The 13,015-nt window shown below is 26.8% G+C and overlaps 1 protein-coding gene across 1 annotated transcript in view; it reads right to left on the bottom strand.

Moving 5' to 3' along the window:
* LOC101236894 (mucolipin-3) overlaps positions 1-11,704 on the bottom strand; it is a 57,464-nt gene extending 45,760 nt beyond the window's left edge. Inside the window, exons 1-5 of the mRNA XM_065792304.1 lie at positions 11,409-11,704; positions 8,009-8,164; positions 6,450-6,579; positions 3,299-3,392; positions 2,524-2,617 (exon numbers count right to left, since the gene is read on the bottom strand). Coding sequence (XP_065648376.1) covers positions 2,524-2,617; positions 3,299-3,392; positions 6,450-6,579; positions 8,009-8,164; positions 11,409-11,639 — 705 coding nt within the window. The 5' untranslated portion in view covers positions 11,640-11,704. The remainder of the gene's footprint in view (positions 1-2,523; positions 2,618-3,298; positions 3,393-6,449; positions 6,580-8,008; positions 8,165-11,408) is intronic.
* Positions 11,705-13,015: the final 1,311 nt, after the last annotated feature.

Here is a 13,015-nt window from a genome sequence, read left to right as displayed (position 1 = left end):
GGAGAGCGATCTGACTCATCTAACTACCTTCCCATTAGTCTTCTTCCTATCATAAGCAAGGTCTTGAATCTATTAACTTACTTTCAGATCTTAAATATGAATTTCGATCTTCTCGTTCTACAGCTGACTTGTTAACAGTTAAAACTGATAGGTTTTGTTGTGAATTAGAGGTGAAGGGACTAAGGCTATCGCTTTTGACATTTCTTAAGCTTTTGCTGGTCTTTTCCATAAACTTTTTTTAATACAGTGTATCAGGTAACATCTTTAAGATTATTGAATCCTTCCTTTCCAATCGTAGTATAAATGTTGTCCTTGATGGACAGCACTCTTCTTCATGTCCTGTAACTTTAGGGGTTCCTCAAAATTCTATCCTTGGCCGTATAATTTTTTTATTTAGATTAATAATTTTTATTTAGATTATTAATTTATTCTTATCCTGATAAGAATCCAACACTCTTTGATTAATTGGAGGAGGCATTTGATCTTGAAAAGGATCTCACTTCTGCTACAGCATGGGGCTCACAGTGGCTGGAGAACTTTAATTCAGATAAAACTCAATTTTTTTAAGCCAATCGTTATCACAATAATTTAGGTCTTCCTATATTTATGAATGGTAATGTACTGGATGAGTCATCTATCCTTCATCTTCTTGGACTAACTTTTACTTCTAATCTTTTTTGGAAACCATATATCAAATCCATGGCAAAACTAGCATCTGCTAAGGTTGCATCTCTTTATCATACTCGACACTTTCTTACTCCCAATTCTATTCTCTATCTCTATAAATCTCAAATCCGGCCTTGTATAAAATACTGTTGCTATATCTGGGACGAATCTTCCGATGATGCCCTTTCTCTTTTAGATAAGGTAGTTAGTTGGACCTGCTCTTGCAGCCAACCTCCAATCATTATCACATTGTTGTAATGTTACTTCTCTTTCTCTTTTTTACAAATACTATAATGGTCACTGCTCTAAAGAACTAGTGTGTCTTGTGCCATCTACTAAAATTCATTCTCGTGTTACACATGTAAGTGCTACAAAAACTCTAATTTGTCTAGCTTTTTTCCTTAAATATCAGTTCTTTGTAATTCGCTTCCTTTATCTTGCTTTCCTGATTCATATAATTTGCAATCTTTGAAGTTGTCTGTCAATTATTATCTTGCTCTATAAACTTCATCTTTTCTCTTCCAGGAACTTCCAACTCTAATAGTGGTTGCTTGCAGCCTTGTTGGAAGCAAAGATGTTGAAAGAAAGAAAGAATGTTTTATACAAATATAACATAAATGATTTTATTTTTGATATTTTTGTTGTTATTTTCGGTGTACTTTACTAGCAAATTTAATTTTAATAAAAAAACATTAATAACTTATTTTAAAGTATATTATTTATTGTTTATTAATATTCAAAGACTTTTGTAACTTTCCTTACTTAAGATAAACAGTAAAAATGTAAATAAAGAGTTTTTGAATAATAGGAATAAATAAAAAAAACTATTAAACTTGTTGAAAAATCTAAACTAGAGAATAACTGTCGTCAACTAAAAAATAATTTTTTTTTAAATATTGGAATGAATGATCTTGCTTGTTAATGACAACGTTTTTTTACAAATTTAAAAAAAAAACCCATTGTTCTTGATCAATTTAGTTCATTTCTTAGTTGAGCATTTTCTACCCATCTAGAATAACATTTAAAACCTGAGCCTAATATAGTTTGTTTTTTTAAAATACAATCTTTTGAATCTTTGGAAATTTAAACCAATTGGGATTTCAGTGTTGTACCGAAATTCAGTTTACCTAATGTATGGTAGTTTTTGGTATTTCTTTCTCAGGTAAAAAAAAAAAGTAATGACTGACAACTAAAATATGACAAATAAAAAATATTTAATCAAAAATAAATAATTATTAAAAAAAATGTGAAAGGAAATAGCATAGAGCAAAAAAGTTAAAAACATAACCAAAAAAACGTATTAAAAAAATTATAGATTTGAATTGAAAGAAAAGGTAATTTTAAAACTTTTGGATTGAAAAAAAAAATGTAATGCAAAATGCAACTGTAACTTTTAAACTTTTTTTGATTCATTCAGATTTTGAATTGAAAGGAAAATGTGTTTCAAAATGCAACAACAACGTTTTAAAAAACAGTTTAGTTGCATGTTGAAACATTTAAAATATTGCATGTCTGATTTAATTCAAGTCAGCTTTTTTTTATTACTTTAAGTAAAATTATATAATGCACGGTAGTTGTATTTATAATTAAATGTAGTGTATAACTTATGTACATTTTGAAATGTAGTGTACTTTAAAATAATCACGAGGAAAATATATTTTGTGCATTCAAAATATAATTTACTTTTACATGGGTTTCTCAAACTGCTAATTAAGTATTTATTAAACAAGTTTAAATTATTAAATATTATATATTAAATATTCTTAACCAAGTATTGATTAAATATTCTTAATATATCAGTTGATTATAATTTGAAAATAATAGTAAAAAAAAAAGTAAATGTAAAAGAATAATTACCACAATATTAAACATGTAACAGTCTGGTGAATTCCTTGCATGAAGCATTGTATAATTGACTTGAAAAGTAAACTGAAGCTTCATCTCAACTATCCTGAAAAAATAAAATTATCAGAGACTAATAAAACATGCTTTTACTCAAAAAAAAAAAAATTAATTGCAATTATTTGGCTGTTCAATATTATGATTAGTTATTAGGCTGTTTAATGTAATAAATTTGGGTGAAAAAGAATTACGATGAGCATTAGGATGATGAGAATTACGATGAGCATTAGGATGATAAGAATTAGGATGAGCATTAGGATGATAAGAATTAGGATGAGCATTAGGATGATAAGAATTAGGATGAGCATTAGGATGATAAGAATTAGGATGAGCATTAGAATGATAAGAATTAGGATGAGCATTAGGATGATAAGAATTAGGATGAGCATTAGGATGATAAGAATTAGGATGAGCATTAGGATGATAAGAATTAGGATGAGCATTAGGATGATAAGAATTAGGATGAGCATTAGGATGATAAGAATTAGGATGAGCATTAGGATGATAAGAATTAGGATGAGCATTAGGATGATAAGAATTAGGATGAGCATTAGGATGATAAGAATTAGGATGAACATTAAAAAATAAAGCAGACAAGATTAAATTCAGAACATCAAAACATAATCTGGATAAAAAATTTCAAAAGACAAGTTTTCAACTTTTATGCTACTCTGTAGATCTCCAGAAATCAAAACAACATTGAATATTTAAAAAAAAGTTAAAAAAATACCACTCAAAGTCTTTTGGAAGTTGATTTGCATTTATGAACTCATCAAGAGATATTTTTTGGTTCTTTAGCTTTGGTTGAAGATCATAACAAGTATCTAAAAAAACATAAATTTCAACATTTTCATCATCCACACAAATAATTTTATGTTAAGAAAAAAATTGATCAACAAACATTTTTTAAAAAAGGAAATAATTTCACTAATGATCTCTGATATAGTAAAAGTAATGAGATGGGTGTAATGAGATGGGTGTAATAAAATGGGTGTAAACAACATTTTTTTTCTTAAAAGGTGCTTTAAAAAAAATTCAGACTTTAGGCTTCAATTAGATGCCATCTTTTTATATAAATGTAAGAATTTTACTAAACTTAAATTTATTATGTAAAAGATATTTTATTATGTTTATACAAAATGTTCAAAGCAAAAATATAAGCAATAAATCTCAGAAATTAGCTTTAATCATCCTTTTACTTGCACTTTAGCAATTAAAAATGAACAAGTAGCCATCAAGAGGTTTTAACAAATTCAGTGCAAAAGTACATTAATTTAAATTTTTAAACTCAACTTTTGATATGATAACTTTAAAGAGAATTATTCTACTCTTTATTACATATTTAAACCATAAAAATTGTTTAAAAAATAGAATGGTATCGAAAGTTATAAATTTTCATAAATACTTATAAACTCAAAAACAGAACATATTAAAAGTAGAAAACAAAGCTTAAATATTTTATAGGGTAAGCGAGTGCATTTTTAATCACTATTAAAAATTGGTCACTTTTTTCTTATTTGACAAACAATAGATCTTTTATTTTTCTCATCGATTTTATTTACATTAGATATCTAAAACTTTCGTTTTGAAATACTTTTGAAAGCTTCTTAATAATTATCAAATCTCAAGTCTTCAAAACTTTTCATTATTTCACAAAAAAAAAAAAAAATGAATCCAAATCCAAATCTTACACAAAAACTATGGAAATATAGAAAATAAATACTTTTCTGTGGAGAGTCTTTTAAAGAATCATTACAAACCATAGAAAAGAAACCTTTAAGTTAAAACATTGTAAACCTTATATTTTATACATTAGGTCTCAAGATAATAAAAATAAGTAACTTTACTGAAAGATTTCCAAAAGATAAGCTGATGCTAATCAAATTTTTACTCACCAAACTGTCTTGATCTGCTGATCAAGTTTGAAAGCCATTTTTCAGTTTTATTTTTTATATCTCTTCCTAATCTTAATATTATCTAATTTCTATTCATTTATAAAGTGTATGATGTTTAATGGTTTTTAAAAAAATGATATTAAATATAACATAAAATATAATATAAATAATAACGTATTAAAAAAAAACCCTATAACTAAATATTATACTTAATTAAGAATTTCAAAAAATACATTATAAAGTTGATGGAAATGGAACCTTTTTTTAAAGTTCGGGTCCAGTTCAGTTTGGTTAAATCTAATATTCGAGTTCAGTTCAACAAAAGTTTGGGTTCGGTTCGGTATCAACCCAATTGTTTTTTTTATTTGTTTGATTAGTTATATTCACAATTATAAAACACAAATAAATTAAAGTAATATTAAGGTACTTCTCTACCATTAAAAAGCTTAAATTTTTTTTATTTTTTTATTTTAGTGAAATATTAACAAAACTTTGACAAGGAAACCAAAAAAAAACATATCTAAGTTCAAAAACGTGAACTTTTCAATTATTTTGGGTTACAATGGTTGTTTATTTTGAGATAAATTGTATGGCAACGGTCGCTAAAGGGCATATTTTCTGGAAGTACCTTTTGTTATTTGAACTAGTTTAATAAAGAAAATATATCCAGCCTGAAGGCTAGTATAACCAATTATAGAATAATTTACTTTTTTAATAATTAGTTTTTTTTATTTTTAACTTTATTTGCATTTTTTCAAAAACTAAAAAATTTACTTTTACGCTCATTGTTTCTCAAAATTTAAAGACGTTGACAAAATGCTTTGAAATTTTTCCAAAAGTTTAAGAATGGGTATGACTACAATTCGAACCTCAATCTAACATTTAAATCTAGTAGAACCTTTTTTTTTAAGACCAATTTTGGAACAAATTATTGTGAATGTTGTCTTAGATGCATTATAACTAAGAGTAGAATTAATATCCAATTTTGGTTTTAGGTTCAGATTGTTATTTGTCCTTTTATAAATATACACTGAAAATTTCAGCTCAAAAACTTTAATAGTTGCGGAAAATTTTTAGGTCCTTTTTTGTCTTTTAATCATAATTGTTTGTCCTTTATCTCATAGTTTTGGCGCATGCACAATAAATTTAATAATTTTTTCACTCAATTATTTTTAATGAATATGCACAAAATAACTTTTTTATTCGAAGAAATCATTTAACTAAATTTTTAATTTTAATAATGGAGAAGTACCATTGTCGTTATTTTAATTTAGAAGTAGAGCAGTTAAAGCAAATTATTTGTAATAATTTGCAATGCTTTAACTACTGCAACTTCAGAAGTTCAAAACACAAAACCCTGCAGTTAAAGTGTGCAAAACATAAAAGCAGTAACTTTCTGAACACAGATAACGGTAGCTTAAGTAGGCTACTGTCAGTCTAGTAATCAGGGTTGCATGTTATATTTGAGAAATATCAGTATTTCTGATGTTTCTGGGTTTTAGACGAGCCCTGAGATTACTAATCATTGCCGTAAATACTGAAAACACTCTTTCACTGGCAGCATTTGTAGCAGGAATAGCCAACAACTTTCTAGCAATCAATGCCATTGTTGGAAGCTTATGTTCACGATCATTGTCTTTCCAGAATTGCAAAGCATCACCACACAATGTCACTGGGCAGAGTCAAGTATTTACCAAATTCATGTCTTTTATCATTATTGCCAGCCTTAGACAAAGGAGTAGCAGCTGTTTTAAAGTCTGCTTGGAAATCATAAGATTCAGGGTCAACTATAATTTTGTCTACCATACTACGCATCTCTGAATAAACAAAATTGCGATCTTCTACATTGACAAAAAACAAGTATTTATAAAAAAGAATGATAAGTGTTAATAGCTTATGCAAAGGATGAATAATATATTTTTTAATCAAGCTGGACAGAAAAGCTGCCTTCAAATTCTAGCTGGTACCATAAAAATAACAAATTACCCATATTTTCTTTTGAAATGCTTCTTGCTTGACTATCTTTATGTAAAGTTTTACAAAACTTAATTCTTGTATCATTTGAATCAGTTTTAATCTCATATGTTCCGACCATTATTTTCTCGTAGTCATAAATCTAAAATACCCAATCATTTTCTTATAATTAAATAATTATAACAATTTTATAATTATAATATAACTTCTAAAACAAGTCTAAAACATCAAACCAATAAAATCTCAAATTCATAAACTTAAGAAATCTGATTCAGCAAAAATCATAATTCAATGTATTTAAATTTCTTTAAAATCAAAAATTCAATAATTTAATAAAAAGCTTAAATTTAATTTAAAAAAATTAGTGATAATCGTTTTTTTTTTCTTTTCAATCATTCACCTCCCTATTGGTATAACATTGGTATTTTATATCAAACTATTGGTATAAGATTATTATTTTATATCAAACTATTGGTATAAGATTGTTTTTTGAGTATCTAATAAAGTTCTTGTACATATTAATATAAAACTTTTTTCACACAAACCACAATTTTGATATAAAAACACTTTTTTCACACAAATGTTCAAAGCATTTTATATATTTGTATATTAGTCATATACTTCATGAACTTTTAACAAGTTTAACAAAGTAACTTTTTTTTCAAAATCATCTTTTACACAGAGAGAGTTTGTTTACATCATTGGAAATAAATTTAAAAAAAAACCTTTTTTTTTATTAATTTATTTTTATTTACTTAACATCTGAGCTTCAGCATATTTTTTTTTTATACACTATAACTATCATTTCTTCTTAACCTAACTGTTATCTCTTCTCAAATCTCACCTTGATATGTTTTTCATAGAAAAGACTATAATGGAAATTTTACTTAGTAACCAGCTCTAGGTTGAATTGTAACAATCCGAGGCAGAATTAGAACTAGACTACAATTGCTAGTGTGTGTTGATTTTACCAAAGTTGTTAAAAATTTAATTTCATACAATTTTTTTGTGAAAAAAAAATTAAAAATATTGGCAAATGTTAATAACAACTTTTAAAAATAAAATTGAAAGTATTTTGAAACAATAATTAAATAATAATAATTCAATTTCATTATTATCAACAGTTCCTTTTTCTAAAGGTATATAAGAAATTTTGCATGAAGAACTTTTTAAAACAAATCCTTCTTCCGAAGGTATTTATAAAAGTATTTGCATAAAAAACTTTTCAAAACAAATCCTTTTTCCAAATGTATCTAAAAATTTTTGCATGAAAAACTTTTTAAAACAGATCCTTCTTCGAAAGGTATATAAGAAATTTTGCATGAAAAACTATTTATCACAAATCAACAAAAATAAAATTTAAAAATCAGCAACCCTTGAAGAAAAAAAGAAAAAAAAAGGAAAATATGATTTGAAAATTTGAAAAAAAAAAAAAAATAAATAGATAAATTTAAAGTAACATTTTCATATGTGGATATGTTTATATATAAACTTGTGAAATAACATAATTTTAAAATTGATCTGATCACATATAGTATAGATATTAGATAAGTAAACTTTGATTAACTGACCTGATTCCATGAATGAAAAATCTGTTGATGTACACTGTTTTTTTGATAAAGCAATTTTCCGTTTGGGTAGTTAAATATAAAGACCCGGCGAAATGTTTCAATGTTATCTTTATTGAAGCTGACTACAGAAAATTCATTGGTTGCAAACAGTGTTGCCTATTGATAAGTGGAAAATAACTATAAATAGTTCAAACAAATTAAAAGAAAACAAAATAAGTTTATAACAAAACTTCATAAATTGACCAAAAAAAACGTATTTAGTGTTGCGCACATTGTGCAGGAACTAATGACATTCAATAAACAAAACAAAAATTTAATTTGTAAAACAATTTTTATAAATCACTAAAAAAGTTTTCCTAATTGTAGTGAAATAGACAAGAAATAAGACATATACATACTAACTAGCAACAAACAAATAGATTTACATAATTAAAAAAACATACTAATTAAAAAAATAAAGTCTGTTCAAAATTACAAAACAAGGATCTTGACCCCAGCAGAGATAAAAAATTATTATGCAGAAATATAAAACAAACTACATGTATTATTTATATGCCTATATGTACTATATATATACTTAGCAAAATTTCCATAGTTCCACTTTCAATTTGTACATAAAAATTAATTTTTGAAGTATTTAAATTTTTTTGTTTATTACAGAAATTATTAAAAATAAATAAAGAATTAATATTTTCTTTTTTTTTCAATAACGTGTACTACCATTTCAACTAACTAATTTGAAGATTAGCTTTTTCATACTTTTTATAAGAGTTCCAAACATACCTTTGAAGTACCGTTCATGTTATACTGTTGAGAATTTCTATATATAGTTCATGCCAATAACAGGTGATGCGGAATTTATCGGACAAAATAAAAACGTTATTAACTTATTTATAAATAAAAAAACAAACTACTATTATATTTTTTTAAAATAAAGCGTTTATCTTTTAATAAAAATATATTTTTTATATGAAAAAACACCACCATATGCAATTGATCTCAATTTTGCTCTGACGCCTTTCATATGCGACTGTAAAAAGTTTAAATCAATTTCTTGTAGTTTTAGTTTAATGCAATCAATCAAAACTTGCTCTGTTGAAGCTTGCCAATCTCCCTCGTAAACCTTCTGTTCCAAATGTCCCCAAAAATTTTCAATTGGTCGCGCTTGAAGCACATTTGGGGGATTGGATTCTTTATTAACGTAATAGACATATTGGTCCATCCAATTTAGAGAATCTTTAGAATAATGAGAACTTGCTAAATCTGGCCAAAATAAATAGTTAAAGTCTCCATGATACTTTTGAATAAATGGAAGAAGTCGTTTTTCTAAACATTCATTAATATAGATTGATAAATTTATCGCTATAGCCTTGGAAGTGCGAAACAATGGCTCGGACATACCACGGTCAGATATGGCTATCCACATTAATCATTTTTTTGGAAATTTCTCTTTTCCTATAAAACGAACACTTTCTGGGGATGTCTTTTTGTTGTTTGCGTAATATTTAGAATTTCCAGGCATGTTGTCCCCTGCAAAACAAAAGTATTTTTCGTCATGGATGACTAGAAGCAATTTTGTGTTATAGAGTTGGTTAACTAGTTTCCTGCTTCTTTTCTTTGCCTTTATTTGTTGTTCTATAGTGTATTTTGGAGTCTTTTCACGTTTTCTATATTTAATATTCATTTTTTTTAACTGACGACCAATTGTTGATTGATTTACACCGAATTTAATACCTATTTTTTTCTGACTGACCCCTTTCAGATTGTTGACAAGTCTCATTAATTCGGCTTTCTTTTCTCTAGTCCAGGATGTCGGACGACCAGGGTGCTTTCTATCAGAAAACGATTGAACAGTTTCAAGTCTTTTTAGGTTATCATATATTGTACTTCGAGAAAATCCTTCCTTTTCAAAATGATTTACGATTTTTTTTTCGTATTAGGTTTATTTACAAAAAACATTTTTAGTCGCATTCGAAAAGATTCTCGTTCAGCTGCATTTAACCTCATTTTAAAAAATTGTGTTTCAAATAATAAAGTTTATATTTTATAGAACGTTTATGCCTACGCATAAAACCACAAAAACTAATTATGCTCAAATAATGAAATTAGGATTTGTCCGATAACTTCCGCATCACCCGTTATTCATGCCAATAGGGTTCAAGTCAAGTGAATGTGATGGCCAATCCAAAACATGTATATTTTTTTCCTGGAACCACCATTTTACACTTCGTGCTGTGTGGAATGTCACACTATCTTGTTGGAAAATCCAATTCTCAGTAGGTAACCTTCACTAAACTCAATTAAAATAACCTCTAAAAGGTTTAAAATTTCTTGCATTCATTTTTGTTGTAATAAAATACATTGAAACTTTGCCATCAAAACAAAATGTACACACTATAACTATCCCTCCTCCAAAGTTACAACTCATAGCAATGCAATCTTTTTTTTTTTAATTAATTTTATCTTTTTTTTTTCAAAACATGGCAATAATACTTAAACCATCAGGCCCATCTAAGTTAAACTTTTTTCATTGGAAAAAATAACACTTTCCCATTCTGCGTCCCATGTCATGTGGTCCAAACTTAAATCTTCCTCATTTATATTTTTTTGTCAATGATGTTTTTGTAATCATTTTTTTTCACTGGAATCCTCCTGATTTTGAAAAATTTGTTGGACATGTTTTGTGGTTTCCAGCTCAGTTTCTTTCCAGGTAATTCCAGTTCAGTCTTTATTTGTCTTGGTTTTCATATTCCAGATGACACCAAATGCAAAATCAAAGCCTTCTGGTTATTTCTTTACTTCCACCCTTAGAGTAATTTTTGTTGTAATTTTCACCTAAGATTATAAAATTATTAATTGCATGATGAGACCTTTTAATTTCCTTTTCAAATAGTCGATTGAACAAATACAAATCTTTATGAGCAACATTTTTTGCTTTTTCTTCCTTATTTAACACAATTCCTCGTGGCATTAATTAAATAACAAATGTTAAATAAAAATACACAAAACTTCAATGTAGAACAAACAAAGCAAAATCTAACCCAAACTTCAATCAATTCTTATTAAGTGTTCAAAACAAACTGATGTAACTATGGAAATTCCGCATATATATATACCGATTTTAAAAACATTCTAAAAAATTTAGTTTCAATTGTTTCAGAAACACATAAAATTGTCATAAATGCATTTGTTTATAAAAGTCTAAAAAATATAACTTTTGTGGTTAATTTTATAAATACATCCGTGTTGAGTCAATAACTACATGGAACTATGGAAACTTTGCTGAGTGAATATGTACTCATTTAAGTCAGATGTCATACGTATATGTTAGCAGTTCAATAAGTTATTAACATTTATAACATTTATACTTTAAAAAAAAAAAAAAAATTACTAAATATACCTGAATAGTAACAAGTATAATCTTTACAATTTGCAGCAAAAATTTCCATGGTTTCCGCCCTCTTTCTTTATACTTTTCATATGGATTTTTAAAAAACCATTGAAGCTTGCTTCTTATCTGCTCTTCATTGTCAGTTTCATGAATTTCTTCGTTAGAATCTGTATTCATATAATAGCTTTTTGATTTTTCTTTAGGCAATAATGAGTCACCTTCTGAAAATGATTCTGCCATTCATTTATCCATTCATTATTATTAATTTAGTGTTAACTCATTTAAATATTTTTTTGAAAAATCTAAAATAAGTTCAGTTTAAAAATTAAATTCATCATTTTAAATATACTAATAATAAAACTATTATTATTATTTATAAAAAAAAAATATTTTTTAATAATAAACTTTGGGTATTTCTTAATTGTGTGTGGTTGCAGTTATACAAGTCCACTTTAAAAGTCTAATCTTTATGAACTTTTGTTTGTAAAAATTGTTATTTTGACAAAAAGGGTTGAAAGAGATAAGAGTAGGTTAACTCGAGGTATGACTTAAAACTTAGCATTGTTTAGCATATTAAAAATACCACAAACCTTTTTTGAAAAAACAGTTAAACAAAAATGCCACAACAACAAGGCAGACAACAAGTGAGCAACCAATGACAACAAGGCAGACAACAAGTGAGCAACCAATGATAAAAAATAAAGACAACAAGTGAGCAAACAATTATAAAAAACAAAGTAAAAAATAACAAACAACTGAAATGTTTACACAAATTTAGGATAGCAAATTTTCTAAAAAAAATTTCAAAAAATTTGAATAATTTGCAAATTTCAAAACTTGCAAACTTATAGCCATGTTTTATATTTGTTGTTATAATTTTCTTTAAATGACTTTATTGAACATAAAATTCAATGCTTTAATGTTCAGCTTGGTTTATTAGTAGAAACCTTGGACAAAATGATCCAAATTTAGGTCCTGAAATCAAATCAAAATTTGGGAGCATTGTTATTTCTTACTATAGATCTCCATTGATTTTAAACTTTAAATAATTTGAACATCAATATTAGACCATATACAATTCTGTATCACATAAATTTCAATGCTATGCTTCACCTACCTTGTTTTAATTACTTACCTCCTCCTCCATTATCTATGGTGCAACAATCTTGTCTTTAATTATTAATTAAATGTAGCTTTTTATATAATCATATGGTGCTCCAGAAAAGTCTGTGGAGTTTACTCATCAGCATAGTGGAAAATACTAGAGTATTCCATGAGGTAATATTAGTAGCAACTTTTAATTAACAGCAATTTCTGTCACACCTGCCTAGCCTACTCCACTGACATATCTTTATGATTAATCTGCAACAATTTAGAAGCAATATTTGCATATTTACATACATTTAAATTAGATATGTAAATAGTTCTGCTGTGTGGTATTTTTTGATTTATTCACTTCTCTGACAAAATGACTGTAGCAACCCGCACAGGGCTGCTACAGTCAAAGAAGCAACCTTTTTAATTTATTGTTACAACACTCTTTTCAAAACCTTGACTCTAAAAAGATAATCTTGACAAACAAGGCTGGAAACAAGTTGAGAATCTAATACCAGGGG

Source organism: Hydra vulgaris, chromosome 03 (assembly GCF_038396675.1).
Source record: "Hydra vulgaris chromosome 03, alternate assembly HydraT2T_AEP".
NCBI classification, from domain to species: domain Eukaryota; kingdom Metazoa; phylum Cnidaria; class Hydrozoa; order Anthoathecata; family Hydridae; genus Hydra; species Hydra vulgaris.
Note: the sequence above shows the minus strand (reverse complement) of the source record. Positions and strands in the feature narration are given on the sequence as shown.